Below are 26,431 nucleotides of genomic sequence, written 5' to 3'. Positions count from 1 at the left end.
ATCAAGTGACCAGTGGGTTCTGAGGTACCCAATGTCCTGCCCAGACTTCTGGGCCAGGACTCAGCCTGGCCGGCCTCCTGATCTCTCTGCTCCCCCTCGCCCAGCCCAGCACTCAGGGCTCTCACTCCTTGGGGACACAGAGGACTCCCCCCTGGGGCACACCCCATGCTCCCTTATCTGACTTCAGAGTTTCTTGAGGGGCAAGCCTGAGGCCCTCCTGGAGGAGGGGGCCTCTTCTGATGCCCTGCCCCCTATACCAGGACCCTCATGCTTAATTTCAGCTCTTGGCAGGGCCCTGGCCCCACTCTGGCCCCACAGCCAGCACCCGCTTGCCTGACTGCCCCCAGCCCACCTGGGACTACTTCTTGCCCCACTGGCCCGCCCACCCCCACAGCACCTGCTCTTGGAGGAGAAGCAGAGCCCACACACCTGGCACTGGGAGAGTGTGGGGCCCAGATTCCGCTTGTGTCCAATACGCCCAGGATTGGTTTTCACCAGGTGTGACACACACGCAGACACAGAAATGAACCATCCTGAGGACAACGTTTATACCCACACATTCCTGGACACAGGGGCATAAGGGCCACATGCAGAAGCATAGGGTCCGTCTGCAGGCAGAGGGAGAGGAGAACATGGGCAAGAGCCTTCACTGTGGTTTCCTGGGAAGGAACAGACGGGGCTGGGGAGGGGGCAGCCTTGGGAAGGGCCAGCGGCTCTGATCTCAGGGCCTGCGCTGAGCAGGGCAGGTGCTCAGTGGTCCAGACACAGGAGCCCGTGGAGGAAGGGGTCAGGGTGTGGGCTCTGGGTCTGCGGGCCTAGGAACTGGTGCCCCAGGAGGCACGGGCCCTGCAGAGCACACAAGGTCCCAGATGTCACAGCCTCAGAAACAGAAAAGACACAACTAATACCTGTCCCTCCCTCAGAGCTGAGCCCAAGTGGCTCCATGGGGTGAAGGCTGTGACTTCAGAGGGGAGGAGACTGCTTCCTTGGCGCATCCTGCTTCTCTGACCTCCAGGGTCTCTGCGGGGCAAGGCTCCCCATGAGGAAGCTGCCAGCAGAAGCAGGGAGCCCGAGGTAGGTGAGCCCCTCCATGCTCCAACCTCCATCCCCGCGCAGCCAGGCTTCTGACCTCACCCAAGACCACCCTCCACCATATAGGGAAGCAAACAGTAATCTACAGTTTACATTGGCAAAAAATTAACCACAAGGTGCGTTCTTTCAAACACAAAGCAGGACTAGCTGAGCTGGGCCTTCGGTGCTCAGTAAATTTCTCCTGGACACTGCCCTGTGCCAGGCAAGCCCATGGGTACTGGAGACCCGTCAGGGAACCAAAGAAACAACCTCCCAACGCACAGAGTTCAGATCCCACGTATGTTCCTTTTGGTTTTGTGGACAGAGCCCAAACTCCAGACCGAAAGGGGCTGGTCTCAAACGCAGTCTTCATTGCTTGTGCGTTTGTTGCAAGCCGTGCGCGTGAAACCAGACCCGCCTCCCAGGCTCCACGAAGAGACCAGACGACCTGTGAGTCACAGGCTCACAGGTGCACACTTGGCAGTCAGCAAGCGAGGAAGACAGGTCTGTTTCCTGTCACTCACCTGTTCTACCGGTGAGCCCAGCTGCAGATGTACAGGAGGAAGAGGCCCGAATTTGGTCCAAGACGGCAAACTCGGTCTGCCCCCAGCACTTGAACAGGTGCCAGGGTCTTCCGGTCTCCTCTCCAGGCGGTGCCCGGGCAGGTGGAGCTTCCACCACTTGGCTGGTGTTGGGGGCGTGGAACGCGTGGCCTCGGCAGACCGTGAGCGGACGCCTTCTCGGCCCCAAGAGCCTGCGTCACCGCCGAGCCCCGGGGCTGGTGCTGCCCATGGGCCGCCCCCCTGGCTCCTGCCTCAGCCCAGATGTCTGGGCTCCCAGCGGGCCCAGGAGAGCTTGCTCTGGGCTTCCACTGAAGGTGTGTCCTGTGATGGTGGATTTTCTGGGTCAATGTGACTGTGCCACTGGGTGGCCTGACAGCCGGTAAAGCATTGGTCTGGGTGAGTCTGGGAGGGCACTTACAGATGAGAGTAACATCTGACTCGGTGCCTGAGAAAACAGACTGCTCTCCTCAGTGCGGGTGGGCCTCATCCAATCACTTGAGGGCTGGACCAGAAGACAGAGAGGGGGACTGCACCTAACTCCACACTGGGACCCCGACTCCCCCTCTGGGACTTGAACTGAAACATAAGCTCTTCCTGGCTTTCTGGCCCACCAGCCTTCAGACGTACGATGTCATCCAGTCTCCCAGGGCCCCAGCATGCTGGCTCTCCCTGCAGATACTGAGACCTGAATGCTTGCGTTACCGCACAAGCACATGCCTTGTACCCCAGCACTCATGCTCCCTCTGCTGTGTGAATGTGTCAATGTGTGTGTGTTTACATGCATGTGTGTGCATGTTTGTGTGTATCTGTGTACATATGTATGAACGTTCACATGCAGGGCGCATGCATGTATCTGCATGTTTGTACATGTGTGTACATGTGCGTGTGCACGTGGGTTCATGTGTGCGCGCACATGTGTATGTGTGTGGACATGTGTATGCATATCCATGTAAGCACATGTGTGTGCACGTATGGGTCTATACATGGGTGTGTATATCTCTGTGTTTGTGTGCACATAAGGAAGCATGTGCTCACATGTACACAAGTGTGTCCGTGTGCGTGTATGTGCACATGCATGTGTTCACGTGTATGTGTGTGTATATCAACATCCTGCTGGTTCTGTTTCTCTGGAGAACTCTTATACAGCTTCAGACAGAGGCCACAGAACTGCTCCGTGCACCACATTTACAACCTAGGAATACTAACCGAGCTCTCTGCCCATCTGCGATGCTGCCCGTAACTGACTCCTGGGCCACCGCAAAGCCTTCCCAGCGCCGCACAAAGCACAGCGTCCTTCCCTCGACTCGTGTGACCCACCTCCATCCAGAGAGACGAGGCAAGCTTATCCCATAAATAAAATACAAGTAAGTACATCCACAGCATTCCAAGTGGCCATCTACATCACGCTCCTCTGTGACCGTCATTGTCAAGACAAGTATAAATTCACCTGCTGAGGTCTTTAGAGAGCCAGAATTTCACAAATCACTAGGGACAGTTCAGAAGGAACAGGCAGTGACCACATCTGGAGGTCTCTGAAACGCACCCGCATGACCGCCCATCCACACCTGTCCAGGCTGGCTCACCTCCCGACAGTGACCGCAAGCCAGCCCCTCCTCAAACCACCCGGACGGCCGCCACCACCGAGTTCCGACCCAGGCTCCCGGCCCCTCTGCAGGCCCCCTTCCCCAGCTCGTGGGCAGTGATGACCCACCTGGGAAAACAGAACCCCCACAGACAGGAGACCCCATTTTTGTGCTCTCACTGCCAGCACAGCACTGCCCGCAGATGGGACGGAATCAGTGTCCCGCTTCAGAACACACGCGACCACTGGACAGCTCGGGACAGATCGCTAACACTGTCCCCAACGAACACTCCACGTGTCACCACACACTGCAAAGTGCAGCAACACTGTGCGAGCCCCTCTCTCCAAACCCGCGTCCCGGTGCTTACACCCTCCCGTCTGCACTGTAACCCCTTGTGCGCTGGCACCCCCGACTGAAGCAGCATCACCAGCACCGCTCACTTACCGTAGGGCACTTAACTGTTGGTCTCTTCAGAAGAGAACGTTTGCTGGAACGAACCTGATGTCACCCACAGGCCGTTGCTGCCTGCCGTGCAACTTGTACACTACTTGGGCACGCAGCTAATGAACTTGAGACCTTTGGCAGTCTCTGACTGTTTAATTATTTTAAACGCCACTCTCTAAGACATTTCCCTTTAATTAGTTATGCTTTCCTCCTCTGTCACTTCCCCTGTAACAGGGCAGCAGCCGTCTGATAAAAGCAAACGTTAAGTTCGATTTAAAACTTGCTTTTACCGACCGTCCTCTGTGTAGCCTGCGTGAGAGGGGCACCCAGATCGGTCAGGAGTGCTCCTGACCCAGGGGAAGCCCACCCACCCCCCAGGGGGGCATCACAAATCCATCCTGGCCCTCGTCCAGCAGAGAGGCTTTCTGCACATCAGCCCAGAACGATGCTGCCATGGGACCCGGCCCCAAAACTCGGGTGCCACCGTGACGTAGAGCCAATTTCTCACTCACGGACCAAGCCATTCTGACGTGTAAAGGACGTCTGGCTTCCTGCAGAGCACAGGGCGCACCAGCAGCCAGCTCTGGTCACCGCACGTGGCCCTGGTGTGCGGCCCAGGTCCCTGGCTTCGTTTCCCCAAAGAGGCACTGTCTTCCCTTTCTTTCATCATCTGTGTGCCGGTTCCTAATATCCCCACACATTAGCCGCCTCACACCCGAGACAATGACTGCTATAAATCAAGTCGCCCAGCATGATTTATGTCCCACCTGAACAGCTGTTTAGCAATGAAATTGCACTGCTAAATAAGCAAGCCCTTGTTGGAAAACTCAGTCACTGTCCTTATCGGAGGTGTTCATTCCACTTTAAGACAAGAATATTAAAATACACACTAAAGCTATTTCTATTATATATGGCTGTGGGTGCAGATAATAAAAAAGGTTCTCAGACATAGAGCACACAAAAAAAAATCAGCCAGAACCTTCTATTTGGGCAGTGCTTAACACTTTATTTTTAAAACTGTGTAGGGGCGCCTGGGTGGCTCAGTCGGTGAAGCATCCGACTTCGGCTCAGGTCCTGGTCTCGCGGTTCATGGATTCGAGCCCCGCGTCGGGCTCTGTGCTGACAGCTCAGAGCCTGGAGCCTGCCTCGGATTCTGTGTCTCCCCCTCTCTCTGCTCCTGCCCGGCTCACTCACTCACTCTCTCACTCTCAAAAATAAACATTAAAAAAAACTTTTCAAGAAAAGAACTTAAACCAAATAACCACGTGGGTTAACACAATGGTCTTCCTGAAAACAAATCTATAGCAACGGCCAGTTTATCCGCCAGGTGTTATGACCAAAGTACTTGCTTCAGAGAACAGGAAGGCCCACCAGGTGCTGGTGCCCACCACAAAGCCAAGCGCACCGTCCTTTCCAAGAACCCTCACCCCACCCAACCCCCACGAGGACGCTGGCACGCGCTAAGAGCGGGCTGTCCTTCGAGCTCATCCACCGGCACCGGACGACCAGACGACTCTGTAAACCCTACTTTCCACTAAGGTGATGAAAAACTAGCAATCCTCTAAATTACAAGGAACCCTAACCAGCCACACTCAAATGGCAGAGGCACATCTTAAAACAGGAAACTAAATCAAAATTGTTGACTTCATACATCTCACGCACAGGCACACACAATACCAGCACCACTCAGAGACGGAGACGTAAAAATCTGGAAAGACCAGAAACCTTGAGAAAATTCACTCGGATTTTAAGCCCGAGACTCCCAAACGGCAGCACCAAATATCTCAGCTCCACATCACCTGCAGCTTTAGATCCAAAAGTGACCTGAGGACTCGTCCTGCACACGAGGAATCAACAGTGACAGGTCCCAAAGTCAGGACAGTCACACGGTCATTCTGTACGGACTCATTTTGATCAGGGTTTCTTCACAAAGAGCATACCTTGGAGGTGTCCCACGACAGAGATAAGACAAAGGACTGCGGTGGGAGTAAGGTTTCCTGGGGAAGCACGTTTTCCTGACACGGGAACTGGCTCCCGGTCAGGTCCTCACAAGGAGGGTACCGTGCTTGGCGCACAAGGGACTCCAGTGAGTGGCGATGGCCCCTTCTTCCTGAGGACGGCAGTGGCCACTACTGATGCCCCACATGAACCGATGCATCACAAACTCAAGGCTGCTTACTAGTTTGCCAGTACCTGTGCAAGGGCACTGGGGTCCTGCCCGGGCCCCACCCAGCAGTGGGAAGATCCCAGATGGTTTCACACAGGCACCCGGCAGGCACAGCCTTTCTCCCCGTGATCGCTCACCCTCTGGAAGGCTACCCCAGGCTTCTAAAAATGGCCACGTCCAGAGGCCACGCTCAGAATTAGGACAGTATCATTTCCACCGGGTTCTATAGGTCAAAGCCAGCCGCAGAGCCAAGGCTAGTCTGGACTTGAGGGGTTGGGAAACAGACCCTCCTCATCACGGGGAGGGTCAAAGGTCGTTGGTCAGCCGGCCTCGCTCCACAAGAGAGCTTCTCTCACTGGCGGGTTTCCTCCATTGGCAAAGACCAATAACCCCACCAACCTTCCGGCACCTTAAAGATGAGAATTAACGGTTTCGAGGGGAAGAGCACATTTGGTTAAGTGTGCAGGAGCTCCGAGCAGGATTGCTACAGACCAGTAGTCTGTGCCCCCAGGACACTCTTCTATTGGAGCCCACCCCTCAATGTCGCGGTGTCAGGAGGGGGTCTTTGGGAGGGGACTTGGTCATGAGGGCGGGGCCCCCCGCTGGGGTCAGTGACCTTAGCAAAGAGGCACAAGATCACGTCCCTGCTCCGTGCAGGCGAGGGCACAGCAAGAGGGCAGTGCCCGCGGGGCCTTGCCCGTGGACGCCCAGCCTCCAGAAGGGCAAGAAGCCCTCGACTAAGCCCCGAATGACTAACACAAGGGGAGCTAGTGTTCCGGCGGAGAAAGGGTGCCACGATCGCATCAGGAATGCGGGCGCACCTGCACCGGGCACCCTCCCTCCACCCCCCGCTCCCTCCTCGGACCTACGTGTGGGCAGCAGCATCCTGGGAAAGAATGTGCCCGTCCAAACCTGAGTGTTCCTGGCGGGGCAACAGACAAAACCTCTTCCGGATCTCACTCTCAAAATGCCTGCGTACGCGGCTCACTACGAGGCACTCGGAAGAACGGTGGGCGAAGGAAAAGCTGGCCACCCCGCAACCCTCCAGCCATCCTCTGCCCGGCAAGAGACGAACCGGAGGGGACTCTGCAGGCCAGAGGAGGGCCTAGGGCACCACCCGGTTCTCACAGGGATGGCGAGCCTGGGGGGAGGGTCCAGACCCTCGCATCCCCCTCAGCATCAACCCTGACCTTGATCCAGTTCTTCAGGACCTTAATTCCTGGCTTCCGGAACCAGATTCCCACAGCAAGAAGCAAAGACCCTGGGGCCAGGTCACCTGTCTTGGTGCCACACCAAGTCAGCACTTACAACAGCAACTCGAGGGAGGCTTCAGGCCTCTCCTCCTTCCGTTCCGGTGGCTGAAAGGGGTTAGGTTGGATTTAACGATCAGTTTTCTTTCTGTACGAATGCACGTGCGTGCGTCTCACGCCGGAAAGAACTGAAAGTCGCTTACGAATGACCTGCCTTGCATTTGCTTTGGTGGCAGCAACACAAAATAACAAGAGGGCAGGGAGGACGCGGTAAAGCAGAGGTGCAGGTGGACAGGACACATGGGGGCGGGGGGGGGGGGGGCGGGTGCGTACCGCGGGTAGATGGACACACAGACAGGGCGCTGGACAGACAGCAGCTCGACACATACCTTCGTACACGTCCTCAGTCAGGAGCCCCGGAGCCCCTGGGGAGCAGGTGGGCGGTTCACACTCCAGGAACAAGCACCAGGCCTGCTCAGTGGACACGGGGACGTGGGGCAGCTGTGCACTCACAGTCACACAGTGCACACACAGGGCTCTCGAGACGCAGGGGCAGACGTCGGGGCCACTCTCCTCCCCGCGGGGCTTTGGACACACAGCTCACGGCATGAGCAAGGTCACACCACTCGGCACCCGGAGCCCTCTGTGCTCCCGTGAAGTGCAGTCCCAGGGTTAGTGGGCAGACGAGCCCAGAGCCGTGAAGATGCTCCCAACACGCCCAGGGCACGAACCCGCTCACAGGGCTGAGCATTCCCCGTGAGCAGTCATTTCAGGTCCCCTCGCCCTCTCAGATCAGTACACACAGGGCGGTCCCAGTAAGTTTTCGGGGGATCTTGAGGCCCCCGGTGGAGACACGTCCAGACCACGTTCAACCCTGAGCCACAGAGCTGGTGTCTCCACATTAAACTGCCACTAAACATAAAACTCAGTCAGTAAATACGTCCACCTGCTCTGCACAGAAGCGCCTGCTCCCGGGGTGAGCAGAGCAGGAACCCTGCTTCCGTTCATTTCCACCTCGCTTTCCCCAAGGGGTGACATTTTTCTGCTTGGTGCAAAGATGACAGCTAGGCTAGAAGCAGGCCCTCAGGGTTAGGAATAAGCCACGTGGAAAAAAAAACAGTTCTGGCCTTAAAACTATTGATCCATAACCTTTCATTCTGTCAGCAATTAAATAGCATGGCTTGGATTCTAATAAAGTAATTTTCAGTTTATGAAATAAAGCCCTTTTTGGCAGATGAGGATTTTTGTTTTTTGTCTTCAGTTGGTGGACAGGGAAGGAAACGTGTCACTAGGCCACGGAGACACAGGCTGGGGCGTCACCAGGCCACAGAGACACAGGCTGGGGGGTCACCGGGCCACAGAGACACAGGCTGGGGGGTCACCGGGCCACAAGACACGGGCTGGGGAGTCCCTGGGCCACAGAGACACAGTCTAAGGTATCACTGGACCCTGAAGATGTGGGCTGGGGTGCTACCAGGCCATGGAGATGTGGGCTGGGGCATCACCAGACCGTGCAGATGCGGGCTGGGGAGTCACCGGGCCATGGAGATGTGGACTAAGGAGTCACCAGCCACAGAGACACAGGTTGGGGTGTCACCAGGCCGTGGAGACACAGGCTGAGCACAGAAGGCTCTTCCTGGCTTCTCCTCTGTCGTTCCCGCCGTGCGAGCCACACAGCAAGGCACCCCATTTGCACACCTCAGGTTGTGTAAATAATTTCAGTATCTGGGTAAGAGAAACTTATGAAATATTTGGTCTTTGAAAGAAGTGACATTTTACCCTTAACCTGGTCTTCCAATGCCATTCACCTGACATTTTGAAAATGGTTAAGCATCCTGCGGAGGTAAGTTTCCCACTTAACTGGACATCTTTTTGGCAACAAAGCCATCTGGAGCACTTACCACATCATCCTGAAGCTCCACAGGCCAAGCTCATCTCCCTCCACTGGCACCCTGGTCCATACTGCTTGCCTGGAACCGTATTTGGTAGGGAAGTCTACACACAGGGTCACTGTGGTGTCGTGTGCTGACTTAGAGGGAAAACAGATATCTGCGTCCCAGCAAAGTAGTTAGCAGCTGTGTGACAACACGTGAAGTCACAAGTGCCTGTGGATCACCCGCAAAATGGCGCCACATTCCCTATCTCCCAAGAACGTGGAAGGGCTCCCCAAAAGTTACTGTGATCTGAGAGACTTTTAAACCGAGACACCTTAGGAACACAAGGTGCGACGCCCACGGTTACCGCAAAGCTTAAGTTTAACACTGGTGACATGGCTGCATGCAGAGCTTTGGGGAATCACGCCCGTTGGGTGTGAAAATCACAAACTAGAGTTTCACTCCCACTCGCAGACCATGAGCCTTCTTCTGCCATCAGTTACTGGGAACCCTTTACTCTTGAGACAGGTCTGTGGCAAACACAGCAAACTCACTCACTGATTTTCCTGTATGTGTCCATCGCGAAAATAAAAGCTTTTTAAGGGGCACCAGGGTGGCTCAGTTCGTTGAGTGTCCGAGTTCAGCTCGGGTCACGATCTCACAGTTCGTGGGTTCGAGCCCCACACAGGGCTCTGTGCTGACAGCTCAGAGCCTGGAGCCTGCTTCCAATTCTGTGTCTCCCTCTCTCTCTCTGCCCCTCCCCCACTCACACTCTGTCTCTCTCAAAAATGAAACGTTTCTCTAATTCCACATGTGAGTGAAAACATAGGACATCTGTCCTTCTCTGACTGACTTATTTCACTCAGCATAAGACTCTCCAGTTCCATCCATGTTGTTGCAAATGGCAGGATTTCATTCTTTCTCATTGAGAAACTTAACAGAAGACCTTGGGGGAAGCAAAATAACAAAAAAATAGTTACAGAGAGGGAGGGAGGCAAACCATAAGAGACTCTTAAATACAGAGACCAGGGGCGCCTGTGTGGTTCAGTCGGTTAAGCGGCCAACTTGGGCTCAGGTCATGATCTCCCGGTCCGTGAGTTCGAGCCCCGCGTCGGGCTCTGTGCTGACAGCTCAGAGCCTGGAGCCTGCTTCGGATTCTGTGTCTCCCTCTCTCTCTGACCCTCCCCCGTTCATGCTTTGTCTCTCTCTGTCTCAAAAATAAATAAAAACGTTAAAAAAAAAAAATACAGAGACCAAACTAAGAATTGATGGGGGTGGGAGTCAGGGGGAGGGAAAAATGGGTGACGGGCACTGAGGAGGGCACTTGTTGGGACCGGCATTGGGTGTCGTGTGTAAGCAATGAATCACAGGAACCCCCAAACCAAGAGCACACTGTATACGCTATATGCTAGCCACCTTGACAAGAAATTATATTTTAAAAAAAATAATAAAATAAAATAAAACATTAAAAACAATTTTAAGCTTTTTAAACCCTTGGCTCTGAAGACACCGGGGATTTAGATGGAGCAAACGCAAACGCTCCGGCCATTTCGACAACTATGTTCCCTCTGCCATTTGAGCTCAGTATGCAAACGACCCCAGCGGGTGTCCATATTCCAATAGCCTTACTCACTGAAGAGTTCAATAATGTGTAATTAAGTCCACCGCCCCATAGGCTTCTAAAACCTTATGCAATAGTGCATTTAGACTCCACATCCAAGTATACAGGATAAAGATATTTGTCAACCTATGTAGGTTTGGTAAACTAAATGCCCTCTCACAAACATGAAGCTCAATCCAAGATTCTATTTAGCCAATACACAACTGAACACATGGACCCCTGGCCCCTGGATAAGACACCTCGGGAAGGACGCATGGGCACAAAGGCAGGAACCGGTGGGACAGCAGAGCTAGCTTGTAGCAGCTGGGGAGGGCAAGCAGCTGAGAAGTCCTCGCGGACCCACACTCACCCACAAGAGGGGTGGAGCACGTCCAGCACAGACACCTGGGCCTCCTGGCCCCTCTCTCACTGTCAAACACTGACCAGCATCTCACTGGCAGGGACCCAACAACAACCAGAGTCAGTAACCCTTATGGCCTCAGTGAATGACACAGTACGTATTTGCAAACACAAGAATCGGTTCCACAAAATAACAGAAATACTTAACATCTTTCCACCCCGATTTTTATATACAGATTATTTCACATTTTCCATTCCATCGAACAGGGCATGACGCAGCCCCCTCGCTTGAGGCTTCGTGACGTAGGTGTTACTACCAAACTTGGTGTGGGTGCAGCCACTGCTTCACTGCAAACCCAATTCATTCCAGAAAGTTCTCATTAGTCTTAGCAGTGGAATGGGCTGTCTCCTGACCACACAGGATAAATGCTGCGGGACAGTGGCGCTCGGAATACCAATCCCTGCCTGCTGTGTAGCCTGAACAAAGGAGAATCTGCCAAGCTCACGACTCCCCAAGTGGCGTGGCACTTCTGAAGCAACCACAATGATCAAGATAAGGAAGCCCAACTGTCCAAGAACTAAACGTCTCCCAACCTCCTCGCTGCTCAAATCCTCACTGTTGGGGAAACCTGGATTCCTAATCCACATCTCTTTCATGGAAGGTTGCCCCCGATGTGTTAGCCAACAATGGTTATGGGTAAACCGTACCCTCGTGTGATGAGACATGAGATACTGTCAGAGAGGTAACGGGCAGCTTGGGCTGTGAGTCACATACCGCAAGGAACGAACGTGCCGACGTCCGCCAATCTCACAGCGGAAACTGCCTATCACAAAGTAAAGACGGGTTAACTTTAGTGCGGAAAATAGCCACTCATAATAAAATGATGTTTGTGAAGAAGTCGCTGCTCAAATAAGATTCCAACCACACAGGATTGAGCACCACCTTGGACTACCTTAACTGCACAGTGTCCAGGGGTCCCACCAAAGACCAGCCATCTGGGGTTCAGACACAAGGGTTCCACGCTGAAGGGAAGCAGACCATAGGACACCTGCCCTCGTTCCACGTGCGGGTCAGAGGCAGCTCCCCATACCGGTGCTGAGAGACGGAGGGGCCCACGACACTTGGCGGCCACTCCAGGAGAGGCCGGTAAGCGAGCTGAGTACCAGATGCCGCTGCTGTGCCAGCCGTCCACCTGAGTGGTCCGCCGGGCATCGGCCACTCCTCCCCAAGCCGGTCCCGTCCCCCCGCGGGTGCTGGATCCGCACACACGCTCCACAGAGGGAGCACACCGAAGGCAGACGAAGGGTCAAACAGGGGCCCCAAAACAAGAAAAGAGAGAGTGGCTAGAAGCAAAGCTGACGCGCCAAAACACGAAAAGGCCTACGGGGCGCATTTGGTTGTGCAGGCGCGTCCCCATCACGACGTGACACACGCTGCCTGCCTGACGCTCTATTGAGAGCAACACGGAAAATAAGGCAGTTTGCGGAGCTGGTCAAGAGAATTCACTCAGCTCTGCATATCATCGGCCAAAACTATCCCAAGGAGTCGAAACACAAAGGGAAGATGACGTCTGTCTTTCCTGTTTAACCCAGAGAAGGGCGAAGTGTACCATCCGGTGTTACTCCTCGTGCTTTTCACACCCAGTTCTGTTAAGGACATCAGCTCCATGACAATGGCAAACACCTGAAAATACGTGCATCTTCTCCCGGGTACGCAGCTACAGAATTTCTAAAATAACTAAAAAGCAAAAAGCAAACAACATGACAGCCATGGCTCATCCCAGAGCTGTCCAATTTTTTAACTGTGGCAAAACACACATAAAATGTACCATCTTAACCATTTTTAAGTGCAGAGCTCAGTGGCACTGGGTACATTCATGGTGCCACACAGCCAACAACACCGTCCAGAACATTTTCATCTTCCCAAAATGAAACGCTTTCCCCATTTCAACACTGACTTTAATCAAAAATGTGGAAACGCTTCTATACAACTACTAACACTACAAAAATACCCATTCAAGTTCATAAGGAACCTGTATGTCATTAAAATGCAAAGCCAATAAACCATTCCATCTGAGTCTGAAGAAATTTCCAAACAACATCTCCTAAATAATTAAGCAGCTTCAGACATATTGGATCACATTACATGGTAAAAACCAGAATTCACACATCTTTCAGCTCTGAATGAGCTGACACTTTGAAAGAGTTATAATTTCAGCCGACTTTTCTTTCCTCTCATTCGATACAATTCCTTTCGTTTTCTGCACCTAATGTCATAGCCTCGGGTCTTCAAGAACTGACTTCTATAATGTAAAAATCTTCAAAAGAAAATCCCCTAACAAACGTTCTCAGTATTCAGGTCTTACTGAAGGGGATGCTTTCTGGGTTCTAAAGGCTAGTTCCTTGGATTCTTACAGAAAGCAAATAAAACATCTCAATTTGGCAGAATTTCACATATTAACTTGAAACTTCTTATGTAACAAATGCTCTAAAAATACAGAAAGCTCATTTCAACACTTAAAATCCAGTTAGATTCCCAGAGAATGGTACTTAGCCTTTAGCGAATTTTATCATTATTTTTTGACGTGGCTCAGAATCAGAGACTCGCCTGGAAGACATAAACTAATGTGCAAGAATTAATCACTCCTTCTTTAACTTGTGTGCCACTCACTATTGTTGACGGACACAGTTTGCAAAAATCTTTGTTCCTTCACGTGGGACCTGTTCGTATATTTTTGTTACTAACCAAGACTTCTGAAATATAAAAAGAAGCTCAAAAAATACGTAGCCACATTCCGGACAAACTCCCCTGTAAGTAAGTGTGCTCTAAGTCACAACCAGGGTATATCCAAATGGGTGATAACAAAACAGGGACCACTCTATGGACTGTTTTTGAAAAATAATACAGGTGGTGATACAGTCTGTCCATGATCATAAGTAAAAAAATAAATAAAGATCCTATTTTCCCCAAATACTTGGTGTTTTACACTGGAATGCATAATATAAAACGGTAACTCATTGATCACTTAAGAATGAGACTCCAAAACCATACTAGCTGGTTAATATGCTGTTAGAGTATATCCCAACACGTTAAATTCTTCTGACTCTCAGAGAGTCCGTTATGGCTCATTTTGTTAAAGCTGTAAACCCTAAAGGGACGGCAGCGTGCCTCCATTCCGTACCCAGCACCAGCACCCTGGGAGGCAGACATATCTGACAGGACACAGCTTATCCCAGGAAGGAGCAAATTCTCACAGAACTAGCCCTGGGAGGAAAGACAGAGCATTCTGTATCTTGTCCTCAGGTCCTGCAATTTCTTTTGAAATGCTCTAAATTAGAAACCCCACCGGGGAGACTAATTAAGACAAAGACCCATAGGACAACACACTCCGTCACGTGATCTTCATGTTTGTTCCTGAACTTTAAAACCATTAATAAAGTTCCAAAGGTTTCTTTTCAGGATATCCCCCCCCCCCCCGCCCCATCATGTTTCCTAAGAGTAATACAAACCACCTCATTTACAACCTCCAGACGCCAAATCTGTGAGAAATCACACAACACACAACCTCCCACGGCAAGACACCCAAACTCTGTTTTCTCATTGAGACCCTCAAGGCTTTAAGAACAGAACACCTGGCCAGTTCCTACCCTGGCTGCAGTAACGCCCGGACAGCAGACTGACCACAAACACGTTCTGTGCCTGCCAGTCCTGGCGTTCTTTCTTAGTAAGTACAACCAACATAATAAACCACTTTGAAACTCAGATATTCAACTTTAAAAGACAACCAGTTTCCCTTAAAAGCCTAAGACAACAATCATCTAAATATATTTACTTTGTCAAAGAGAAACAGATCTCCGAGCTCAGGCTGTAACTCACCGCAAAACTGAACAATCCAGTTTTTCGCTTGTTTCAGTCAGTATACAATCTTGCACTAAACAACAGCTAAAAACACAAGGTGTCTAAATTATGCAATCATATTTCTCAAATTTTCCACCGAGAGAAAACCCGTCAGCTCACATCAGAAGAACAAAATATATTTACCTGTATTCCTGTCTGGTAAGATACAGCAATGCTTCTGCAGAATGCCAGGCAAAACCTGTTTCAAAACATACAAATAAGATACATCTGGTTATCACTCAGGTGAAGAAAGGTGTCTCATTAACTGTAGCAGTGTTTCTCTAATAAGGTCGCTCCGTGTCGCACAGGGTCATCACGCCCAGAACGATCTGACAAATTAAACAATTCAGAAAAATTTTGATGACACACATTTTTCATCAAAAAGGTTAATCAGGTAGGTGTGCTGATTATATATGCTGTTCCAGAATGGTAATGCAGTTCTATTTCATGGATGCCCCTAATGGGTCCTGAGAGGATCTTGAAAGCTGCACTCAAGGGACTCCTACAATAAGGCAAATGGGCCCACCAATTTTTGTGATGGCTTTTAAAATATTAGACGCAATTAGAGCCTGAAAGTGGAGAACCATACAGCGGCAGTATATGGAGCCTGTCTTGTGGGATGCAGGCACAGATGCTTTCATCTAGGATGAGTCACAAAGAGCAATGTGGGAGAAAAGGCTCTATTTACATTCACGGTTTGGTCGTAAATGATGAAGGAAATATCTTATTTGATAAGTGAAGGGAAGGTGAAAATAACAGAAAATAGCTTTCTCCCCAGAAAACAGCAGTGTAAGGCGACGGCAAAGCACAGGCTGAAAGAAGCTGCACTGAAGAGACCATGTGGGGATTTACGATTCTGTGTTCTAACTCAATCACAGTAAAAGCTGGACTTCCATCCAGAGTTTTCCACCGATGAAGCTGCAACCATTCCTCAACCCTCTGTGATTACACCCATCCAAGACTCTCAGCCCAGAAGCAGGCATTACTTATCTCGGAGCAATTACTTAGTGAAGAGAGAGGGAGAGACAGGGAGGGGGGAGAGGGAGGGAGGGAGAAGCAGGGCGGGGCGGGGGGGGGGGGAGTTAGGCAGAGAGGGATGGGGGAGAGGCAGGGAGAGGGAGGGGGGAGAGGCAGGGCAGGTGGGGGGGAGAGTTAGGCGGGGGGGGGGAGAGTTAGGCAGAGAGGGAGGGGGAGAGTTAGGCAGAGAGGGAGGGGGAGAGGCAGGGAGAGGGAGGGGGGGAGGGGGAAAGGCAGGGAGGGAGGAGAGGCAGGGAGAGGGAGAGGCAGGGATGGGGGGAGAGGCAGGGAGAGGGGGGAGAGGGAGGGTGAGGGGGGAGAGGCAGGGAGAGAGGGAAGAGGGGAGAGGCAGGGAGAGGGAGGGGGAGAAGGGGGGAAGGCAGGGAGGGAGGAGAGGCAGGGAGAGGGAGAGGAAGATGGGAGAGGCAGGGGGAGGCAGGGGGCACCGAGCCCAGGGTCTGCCCTTGATCGCCTTGCGATCCAGTCAAGCGCACAGCCTGTTGTAATAGGTGGAACTAACAGTCACGGAAGCTTCGCTCTGAAAGAGCATCGGCCTTCTCTTCCATGCTGCCTGCCATCCCTCCACACCAGGGAAGGAATAATTCACGCCCAAGTATCATCAGCTGCAGACAAAATGGTATTCCCAATTTCCAAGTCTAAACAAACCTAAGAGACACCACAAGTCTGTGGTTCTAGGCAGTGCAGGAACCAGTGGGAAAGACCGCAGTGGTGACAAGGGCTTCCTCAGACTCCGTGATTCCCGCCTGGGGTGGGGTTGGGGGGCTGCACGCTCCACAGGGACTGTCCACAGATAGGAAGACCCCCTTCCAGGCCCCGATACGCCAGGGCAATCACACCCCACTGGGGTCCATCCTGTGGCATCTGTGTCAGGGAAGAAAGACCTCGAGAGCCACACAGATGTCCACAAACACACGTCAGCTTATTAGACGAGTGATTCTAAAAGCAAGCCACAGGAACTCCCATGCATAGCACCCACACACACAACTAAGCCTCAACAGGCCTCTGCACCCGACCCCGCAATTCTCCCCATCCCAGCCCCCACCCTAGACGCTGCCCCACGCGGCCACCAACGGGCATGGCCACTTGCTCATTCCAGGGTCCCACCGAGGCAGCGCTCAGCCCACCCTGGCCACCGCAGTCTCTGTGAACAAGCCGCGTGGCTCTTCTCACGTGACCCCAAGGCAAGAGAACACATGGGTCCAGAGAAATCACAAGCAGCCATAGAATCCACTTGTGACTTTCCTGAGGGCAGACCATGTGAGTTCAAAACTAGCACCCATCCCTAATCTCGACAAGCTCCTCCTCGCTATGGCCACAGGTGACACACAGGTGCTCGATCCCGGCAGGTGCCACAGCCTCACGTCTCTTCCTCGCCACCAGCTCGGGCTGGGCCGGGGACCCCACAGGACCCTCGCTCCCTCCCTGAAGCCTCCGCAGAAAACAGCAGAAGGGAATGAGGGCAGAGAGGGAGGGGGAGAGGCAGGGAGAGGGAGGGGGGGACCTTTACAAGTGCCTGCCCAATGGCACTTGTAAAGGTTCAATGCCACTAACCTGCCTGTTGCAGGAGAGCATTTACTGCGGAGAATACCTGGGGGACACCGTGCTCTGCACCCCACAGAACACATCCACGGGCACCTGCCCACGTAATCACAAGCATGACACCCACAGCACGTGCTCTCGGAAACCGCTGCTGCCTACGTCCTCTGCGTCCTGTGTCCAGAGTCTTCCAACTGACAATCCATTCCCCGAGTGTCAAGTTCAAGCTTCACTCCTCCCTGCATCCTGACTCCTGGTGGGGCCAACCCTAGCAGGGTTTACCTAAGACGTCAGGTCAAGAGAGCCAGAGCCTCAGATCCAGTGCTGCTGACCCAATACGGCGCTGACTGGCCACACGGGCGAAGTTAAGTGAAAATAAGTGAAGTCAATTAAAATTCGAAATTCTGGTCCTCGGTCGCACTGTCCACATTTCAAGTGCAAGTGTGGCTGTGGCCGCCGTATTGAATGGTGCAGACCTCAAATATGTGCATCATCTTTCAGAAGAAAACAAGGTCTGGAGGCAACATCCTGTGTCAACCACATTCATATTTAAAAATAAAATTTCTCAGGGGTGCTGTTTCGTCCTCGCCCCTTCTCCCTCCATCCAGGCAGAAGCCTCTCCATCCCCGTGTGGTCACGAGAAGCTGGATGTGGACTCAACGAGCCACGTGAGCTGGAGGCCCTCACAGCCTTACTTCCTACGGCCCAGGTAACGAGCTAGTGCCCTTTACATCTGCAAAATAACACCGTGCAGCGCAACGCGCTCCACGGGGCACGTGAGCCTCAGACACGTTCTGCAGCGCAGGGAGCACGGGGTACACCAAGCTGCTCAGGCCCCTCTTCCCGGCCGATAACTGTTAGCCAAGAGCTGCAGGCAGGTCCCGACAAGAAGCCGTGTCCGTGGCTCTCACGAAATGAGACAGTCAGGCTTCCGCGTCACAGCCAGGACCACGGATTTGCACATGGATTTGCACGTGGCCCCCACTTCCCAGCCAGGACCACGGATCTGCACACAGATCTGCACACGGCCCCCGCGTCACAGCCAGGACCACAGATTTGCACACGGATTTACATGTGGCCCCCACTTCACAGCCAGGACCACGGATCTGCACATGTCTGACAGGCTTTCTCTCCTATGCCTCCCTCCCAAGGGGAGCTGAGCAGCAGTGACCAGCTTAGGCACCTGCTGCAGGGCACACGGCCACACAGAGGCTGGCCCCCGGCCCCACACTTGCCCTGGGGCCCGGCCCACCTCCCGTGTGCTCAGTCGAGCCCCGTGCCCGTGGCGGCCCCTCGCAGCAGCTGGCCGGGGAGGCGGCTGCCGCACACGCACCATGCCCGTCAGCTCGCATCTCCAAAGAAAACACGTTCAGGGCGGCTGTGGGGATGAAGGGAGTTTGCACCCACTCCCACACTGGAGGGTGGACTGGAACAGGGGCGTTCACAGACGGAGACGTCCCTATTCCTAGTGATACAGGCCACTGTTACACCCTCAGGGCACACGCACGGGCACAGGGCAAGCCTCAGCCACCAGCAGCCTCGATGGTCACATGTGAGTGGGGCAGGGGTGCGTCATCACACTCTGCCTGCATCAGCGCGATGCAGGGGGCTGTAAGCACAGCCCCCCCCCCCCCCGCCCCACCAGCTCCAGCTCTGCACTCACCCATGTTTCTGGGCGGGAGAAGGAGCTCGGGAGGCCTGTGCACACGCAGCACCCGCCATCCGCGATGCTATGCCAAGCTCCTGGAATGTGTGCAGGCAGATGGTATGTAGGGGGTGCCCACCACACCACGAGGAGGGGTGAGGGCACTTCGGGAGGCGATGGCCACGTTCACGGCCTTGACTGTGGGGATGGTGTGTGTCCACATCCCAACTCCTCAAACTGTAGTTTCTGTGTGTCAATTATACCACAACAAAGCTCTGGAAAAAGATTTTGTTCCCAATCTTCAATAAATCTCTCCTATGCCTTTAAACACACAGGTGCACAGACACACCCAGAATCTACACTTCTACTGAGCTCCCAAGCGGCACTGATGCTCCCTGGACAGGAAACACACTCGGCGAACTGAACCAGCCCAGCATGCAGCTTATGCTGTGTAAACACAACAACACATTCAATTAACCCGTCCCTTCGACACACACAGACATGACTTTAAGTCGGCAGAGCGGCTGAGATAAAAACTCACACACAAGAACCAAGTGTCTGAGCACGTACGGAAAGGATTTCAACAGGTGCCTGACAGATAAGGAGCAGAAAGGGGCATCCTGGGGTGGGGGGGCTCAGCCGGTTAAGCATCTGACTCGTGATCTCAGCTCATATCAAGATCTCACAGTTTGTGGGTTCGAGCCCTGCACTGGGCTCCATGCTGACAGCTCAGATTCTTGGGATTCTCTCTCCCTCTCTCTCAAAATTAACAAATAAACTTAAAAAAAAAAAAGATAAGGAGCAGAAAGAGGAGAGCCATAAATCTAGGCTCTGACTGTCCAAGATTTCTCGGCAAGGACTCAGCACCAGAAGTTTGGGGCTCAGAAGCACACGGTGTCTCCAGGGAGGGCACAAGCAGCCACACCGGAGTGTGTCGTGCCCAGGCCCCCCTCCCACACCCAGAGACATGAACCAGAGGAAGCAAAAGCACACGGGTGCTGGGGAGTGATCCCGGGGCTGCACAGAAGCGAGACACAAAGCCGGCACGCCCAAAGGTTCTGCCTCCCACCTGCTTCACCTTCTTCCAGAAGGAGAACCCTGGCCTGTCACCTGCCCCACCCCCGTCCTCCCCAAGCAGGAGACCAGAATATTCTCCTCTGAAAAATGAAAAAAGCCAAGAGAAAATACCTCCTATTAACGTAGGCTTTCCAATTAAAACTGGCTTGCCACAAGATCTGTGTGGAAAATTCCACCAGCCAATAAGCCCCATTTACTCACCAAAAACCAACGCCACATAAATGTTTGATGTCTTGCACTTAATGAAAACTCACAGCTGAGGATTATCATGCATTTAAAGAAACCCCCCACTCTGACAGTGACTAAGAAAAACAAAATCAGAGGAAACAGAAGCATTACCAAAACAAGAGAACATTTTAAGATAATGATAATTAACATTGCAGAAAGACGGAGGAGAGATTTTGTCCGTGACCCAAGAACAGGATGCTATTCTTATAAAAGGGAAATCTACAGAACAAGAAACAGCTTTTGGAAATTTAAAAAGAAACCAAAAATGAATATAAAATTTTAAAAAATAGTTGAAAAAACAAATTCAAGGAAGTCTCCCAGAAGGTTTAGAGAAAAATTATATAAAGAGGGGAAAAAAGGAGAGAACAGAGGTTATGTGGCCATCCCGGGGGCACACCATTCTGGCCAGTGGGAGGTCCAGAATGAAAGGCCACGAAACAACACACAGCATCACACAGACGGTCATGATCCACAGGTCTGAACGACGTAATTTCGGACTCAACAGGCCCACTGAGCTCCTGGCACAGCCAGCACAACGTGACGAGCCTAAGATTCACCATCATGAAAACCCAGAACAAACAGTCCCAAACTCAACCAAAATACTAAATACTGGAAGCTAGAATATGCAGAAACGGTGTTTTAGAAATTCCAAGGGAGAAACAGAAGACACCATGAGACAAGCAAGGCATAAAATGGGTCACTTTCTAAAATGACCCCACAAGACCTGTGGCAGGAGCAGACAGAGAGCCCGAGAGGCCACCCCCCCACCCCCCCCCCACCCCCGGGGAGGCGAGGGCCACACTCAGGTGGAGGGTCCCCACGTGACACCCGGCCATGGCCCCAGGGAAGGAGGGAGTGCCGAGGACAGATGCAGGCTGAACACACAGGAAAGAAGGATAAAAATGTTAAGACAGTAAAGAATAAGGCAATTAACAAACAATAAAAGACGTTACCAAAAAAAGAGGTGTGATCCTATAAACTGAATGTGATCGAAGTACTGACCATCGATTTACCCAAAAATCAGGACATAAGGGACACTGAGCACAGGGGGAGGGGCCGGAGAGGCCCCGTCTTCCACACACGCCAGCGGGGCACTGGGAGGGGACAGGGGTCTCCAGGCAGCAGGACAGGGCGGGGCCGCTCTTCACACACCTCCTAAAACCACTTCACTTTTTATAGTGTGTACATGTAGGATTCACATGATAATTAAAATTAACTCACATAAAATAATGTACGGCCAGTCTGCACAATGATTTTTACAATTATAGGAAAGCAGTATTAAATTGTCCTGAAGGGTGTTTATTCGTTTAATGTTTATTTATTTTGAGAGAGAGAGAGAGAGAGAATAAGTGGGGGAGGGGCAGAGAGAGGGAGAGAGAGAATCCTAAGCAGGCTCCACACTGTCAGCACAGAGCCCAAACTGGGGCTCAAACTCACAAACCGTAAGATCATGCATGACCTGAGCCGAAATCAAGAGTTGGGCGCTCAACCAACTGAGCCACCCAAGCGCCTGCCCCTGCCCTTAAGGGCATTACAAAATGACAAATATGAGCAAAACACCTATTTGGAATTAAAGTGCTTCCACACATTTTTATAGCTTTCTCATTATAAGTCAGACACACCTGAACTCAGTCGTTACCTCATACAAAACCCACATCCGGCAAACCCGGATAAGGCAAACGCTAGGAGCAAGAACAAAACATGAGCACAGTCTGGCCCAATCCAGAGTCACTTCAGGATAAAATGTTTACGAAGGGCTGTAAGAAAAGGACTCAGGTCAAGTGCTTCTATTTAAACACCAGTCATCAAGGCAGCACGGTATCAGCCAAAGAACAGACAGACCAGTGGAACATAAGCACAGACAGCTCTTCTCTGGCAAAGGGACCCCGGCAACACAGCGGAGCAGACGGATGGTCTTCACAACAAAGGCGTCCACGCGCAAAATGATGAATCCAGACACAGAACTTGCAGCCTTCACAAAAAACAGCGCGAAGTAGATCACAGGTTAAACGTAAAGGACAAAACTATGAATCCCCTAGTGCACAGCACAGAAGAAAACCCTAGACGCACGTCCTCAGGGAGGCGCCCTTGTGGGTACAACACCCCGGGCACGAGCCATGAAAGAAAGAATTAGTAAGCTGCACCTGATGAAAATTAAAATCTTCTGCTCTGTGAAAGGCACTGGCTAGAGAAGACACAAGTCACAGGCTGGGAGAAAATACCCGCATAAGACACACCTCATAAAAGGACTACTATCCAAAATGCGCACAGAACACCCAACGAGAAAACAGACAACTCAAGCCGTGGGCCAAAGACCTTGACTGACAGCAAAGGGGCACGTGAGAAGACACGCCACATCCCGTGGCATCAGGGAAACGCAAATTCAGACAAGGAGACGCCACCCACACCTGTGAGGACAGCCCAAACCCAGAGCACTGAGCACGCCAAGTGCTGATGAACGAGGACATGAGCAACGGAAGCTGTCCCTCTCCCTCTGCAGGGGACGCAGGATGGCTGTTTCTAGGGGACAGGGGGTGGCTGTTTCTACAGGATGCGGGATGACTGTTTCTAAGGGACCCAGGGTGGCTGTTTCTACAGGACGCAGATGGCTGTTTCTAGGGGACAGGGGGTGGCTGTTTCTACAGGATGCGGGATGACTGTTTCTAAGGGACCCAGGGTGGCTGTTTCTACAGGACGCAGGATGGCTGTTTCTAGGGGACCCAGGGTGGCTGTTTCTAGGGGACCCAGGGTGGCTGTTTCTAGGGGACCCAGGGTAGCTGTTTCTACAGGACGCAGGATGGCTGTTTCTAGGGGACAGGGGGTGGCTGTTTCTACAGGATGCGGGATGACTGTTTCTACAGGACGTGGGATGGCTGTTTCTAGGGGACCCAGGGTGGCTGTTTCTACAGGACACAGGATGGCTGTTTCTAGGGGATGCAGGGTGGCTGTTTCTTACAGAACTAACCATACTCTTGACGTACAATTCAGAAATCCTGCTCCTTGATATTTCCCAAAGCAGTTGAAAACTCACGTCCACGCAAATGCCTGTACGCAGAAGTTTACAGCAGCTTTATCATAATTGCCCAAACTTGGAAGCCCCTCAGCAGATGGATGGATAAAGTGGTCCATCCATCCAAACAATACAATATCGTTCAGCATGAAAAAGAGGTGAGCTATCCAACCATGAAAGCACGCGGGAACCTTAATGCGCATCGCTCAGGGAAAGAAGCCGATCTGGAAAGACTACTTACTGTGTCACTCCAGCTCCAGGACGTCCTGGAAAAGGCAAAACTACGGACACACTGAGAAGGTGAGAGGCTGGCTGCCAGGGGTTGTGGGAGGAGGGAGGACGAACAGGTGGAGCACGGAGGGGCGTGGGGCAGTGAGACTAGGCTGGGTGACACCGGAAGGACGGACACAAGTTATCGCACGTTTCCGCAAACCCACAGGATGCAAGACACCAAGAGGGACCCCGGTGTAGACTGTGGACTCCGGGTGACGGCGACATCACTAGGTGTGACAAATGCACCGTCTGGTGAGGGTGCTGGGGGAGGGGAGGGTGAGAGAATGCTCATCGATGCTGGAAACTGGAAACTGGCTTGTATTTCACACAAAATGCAAGCACGTCCGGGGGACCGGAGGGACTTCACCACACAGTGAACATGAGCCTCCTGCAGGTGCCCCACCTGCCCGCTGAGGGCGTGGGGAGGGCAGGCTCTCTGGCTCTGTGCCCACGGCTGGGCCTCCTTGGACCCTCCCTCCCTCCACCAAGGGACTGTTCTGTCGGCAGAACGGCTGTCATCTGTCACACACAGGAGACCCGGGGTGACCGCGTGCCCCTCCTGGGAGGCGGGTGCATCTCTGCTGGTAGAAGCATTACCACAGAGCACGGGCCGCACAGACAACAGCCCCCAGAGACACTGCACGTGCAGGGTTCGTGCGTGCACATCATGCTGTGTGCTGGAAAGATGGATGTCAACACAAGGATTAAAACTCAACCCGCCAGACGGCGTTAATAGCCCCTCTTCACTGCTGTGGTGTTCCAAACAACAAAACCGCACTGAACGTTCCTTACAAACCACAAAGCATCACCTCCGTGGCAACAGACACACAGCTCAGGGCGTCCGTACAAAGTGAGGTCAACGGTCCCCTCCTCTCAGTCGGGTGGCTGGAGCGACAGCTGAGAAACACACGTGGGGGCTGCCCCTGCCGGCCCACAGCAGCCCTCAAACCCTGTCCTGGGAGCTCGTCCAGATGGGCCCTGGCCGGAAGGAGCCCGTCACGGTTCTGATGTGAATAAGCAAACCCCGTGACACCACTGGACATGACCAGGCGATGAGAACGTCAAAATAAAAAGCCGTTCTCAACGCTGTGGTACAAGCATCTCGCTGAAGCCGAACAAGGTTCTGCCTGCAATTTCAGGGGGAAAGAGGGAAAACCCCAAAGTCACCTAGCTGCAGGGACCTCTCGCTGAAATGGCACTGGATGGGCAGAGGCCACACGACCAGAACCACTGGCGGGTCAAGTTCCACACGGCTGTCCTCATCGGTGATCCGCCCGATGTCGCCACACTGGCACCCAACACCCTGGAGATGGAGAGGCCACGACTCCAAGCCCAACGTCACACCCAAGTGAGGCAATGGGGGAACCACACACTGCAGCCGGTGAGCTCCCCGCCGCCGCCAGCTCAGGGGGCCTGCGGGGCACCCAGCACATCCACAAACTGAGGGGCGATGTTCGAGGCCGAGAACCACGTACTGAGCGAGCTGTGAGGAGTGTTTCCAACGATAACAACCGCTTCTGAGTGCACGACGTAGGTCACTGCCCAGCCTTACAAGAGCTGTTCTTTGAGACAGGCCAGCAGGGAGCCAGCCTCTGCACCCTCAGCAAACGGCCGGCTGAGAGGCACACGTCAGCACACCCCCCACGTTCGAAACCGAGAGCGGGTAGAGCAACAGGCTTACAGGACGGCTGTGGTCAGAAACGCCGTCTTTGCTCCTCGACGCCCTCAAACCCCTTCCTCGGGGTGATCACGGCCGTCAGACTGCACGCACGGCCCACCGTGTGCCCCCCGGCTGGAGATGCCCACCCCGCTGGCTCCGTGCCGGCCACGGTTAACTTCGTGCGTCCCGAGGCGTCCTTGACCGGCCTCAGGGTGCCGAGACGAAACCCCGTTTCTGGGCGCGTCTGAGGGTTTCCAGAGCACAGACCACCTGCACCAGCAGACCCGGCACCAGACCGGCAGCGTGGCGTTATAGTTCGGTCCCCTCGGGGCCTGAGCAGGACCAAAGGGGAGGAGGAAGGAGCTGCCCCCGCTTCTCCGCCTCAGGGCGGGAGCCGGCACCACAGTGTGCCTGCTGCCCTCACCCTGGGAGATGAGCCGGCAGCTGCCCGGTTCTCGGAGCCCCTCGTCGCAGCCTCCAGCCTGCAGACGCAGCCTCCGTGATGCGCGAGCCACTTCCTCACGACAAAGGTCCTGCCATAGAGACAGAGAGGGGAACAGACGGACACACCCATGAGCCCTGCAGCTCTGTGGCCCTGGAGCACCCTGGCTGAAGCCAGAGACCAGCACCAGCCTCCTCGGCATCTGGAAGCCCAGAGCAGAGGTCCTCGGCCACGAAGCCTGGCGCAAACCTCCCACGGGGCAGCCCGCGGAGACAGGAGATCGTAGGGCCCTGGAGTGGGCCCAGCCCCTGCGTGCCGTCAACACCAGCAGGTGACCACGGGAGCACCGGGGTGAGGGACCGCCCCGGCGCTTCTCGGAGAGGTTTTCCTCAACCAAAGATCTCGTGCTGCACCCCCGTGTCTGCACGGCCCAGCCCGGCTCGCAGCGCAGTGGGGCTGCGCGCAGGGGGCCCTGGCGACTGCCCGGGACCACCCTGTGAGGACATCCTCTCGGGCTCTCCCTGTGACGGAGGGGGACACAGGGGAGGGGCCAAGCCACCACGACAGGGGTGTGTGCTCTTGAGCACGTGTGGCTTCCGAATTGTTCCCCAATTCTCACTGGGCGACACTGAGCATCTGCCAGAGCAATGCCAGCTCCTGAGTCCTCGTTACTGTGGGGCGGGGCCCCCCCTGGGGAGAAGGACGGGGTCCC

The 26,431-nt window shown here is 53.5% G+C and overlaps 1 protein-coding gene across 3 annotated transcripts in view; it reads right to left on the bottom strand.

Moving 5' to 3' along the window:
- DLGAP2 (DLG associated protein 2) overlaps nucleotides 1–26,431 on the bottom strand; it is a 617,576-nt gene that overhangs the window by 585,123 nt on the left and 6,022 nt on the right. For all 3 annotated transcript variants that reach the window (XM_047856904.1, XM_047856906.1, XM_047856907.1), the window contains exon 2: nucleotides 14,955–15,009. In XM_047856904.1, the coding sequence (XP_047712860.1) occupies nucleotides 14,955–15,009 (55 nt within the window). The remainder of the gene's footprint in view (nucleotides 1–14,954; nucleotides 15,010–26,431) is intronic.

Source organism: Prionailurus viverrinus, chromosome B1, assembly GCF_022837055.1.
Source record: "Prionailurus viverrinus isolate Anna chromosome B1, UM_Priviv_1.0, whole genome shotgun sequence".
NCBI classification, from domain to species: Eukaryota; Metazoa; Chordata; class Mammalia; order Carnivora; family Felidae; genus Prionailurus; species Prionailurus viverrinus.
The sequence above is the reverse complement of the archived record's forward strand: the minus strand, read 5'-3'. Positions and strand labels throughout refer to the sequence as shown.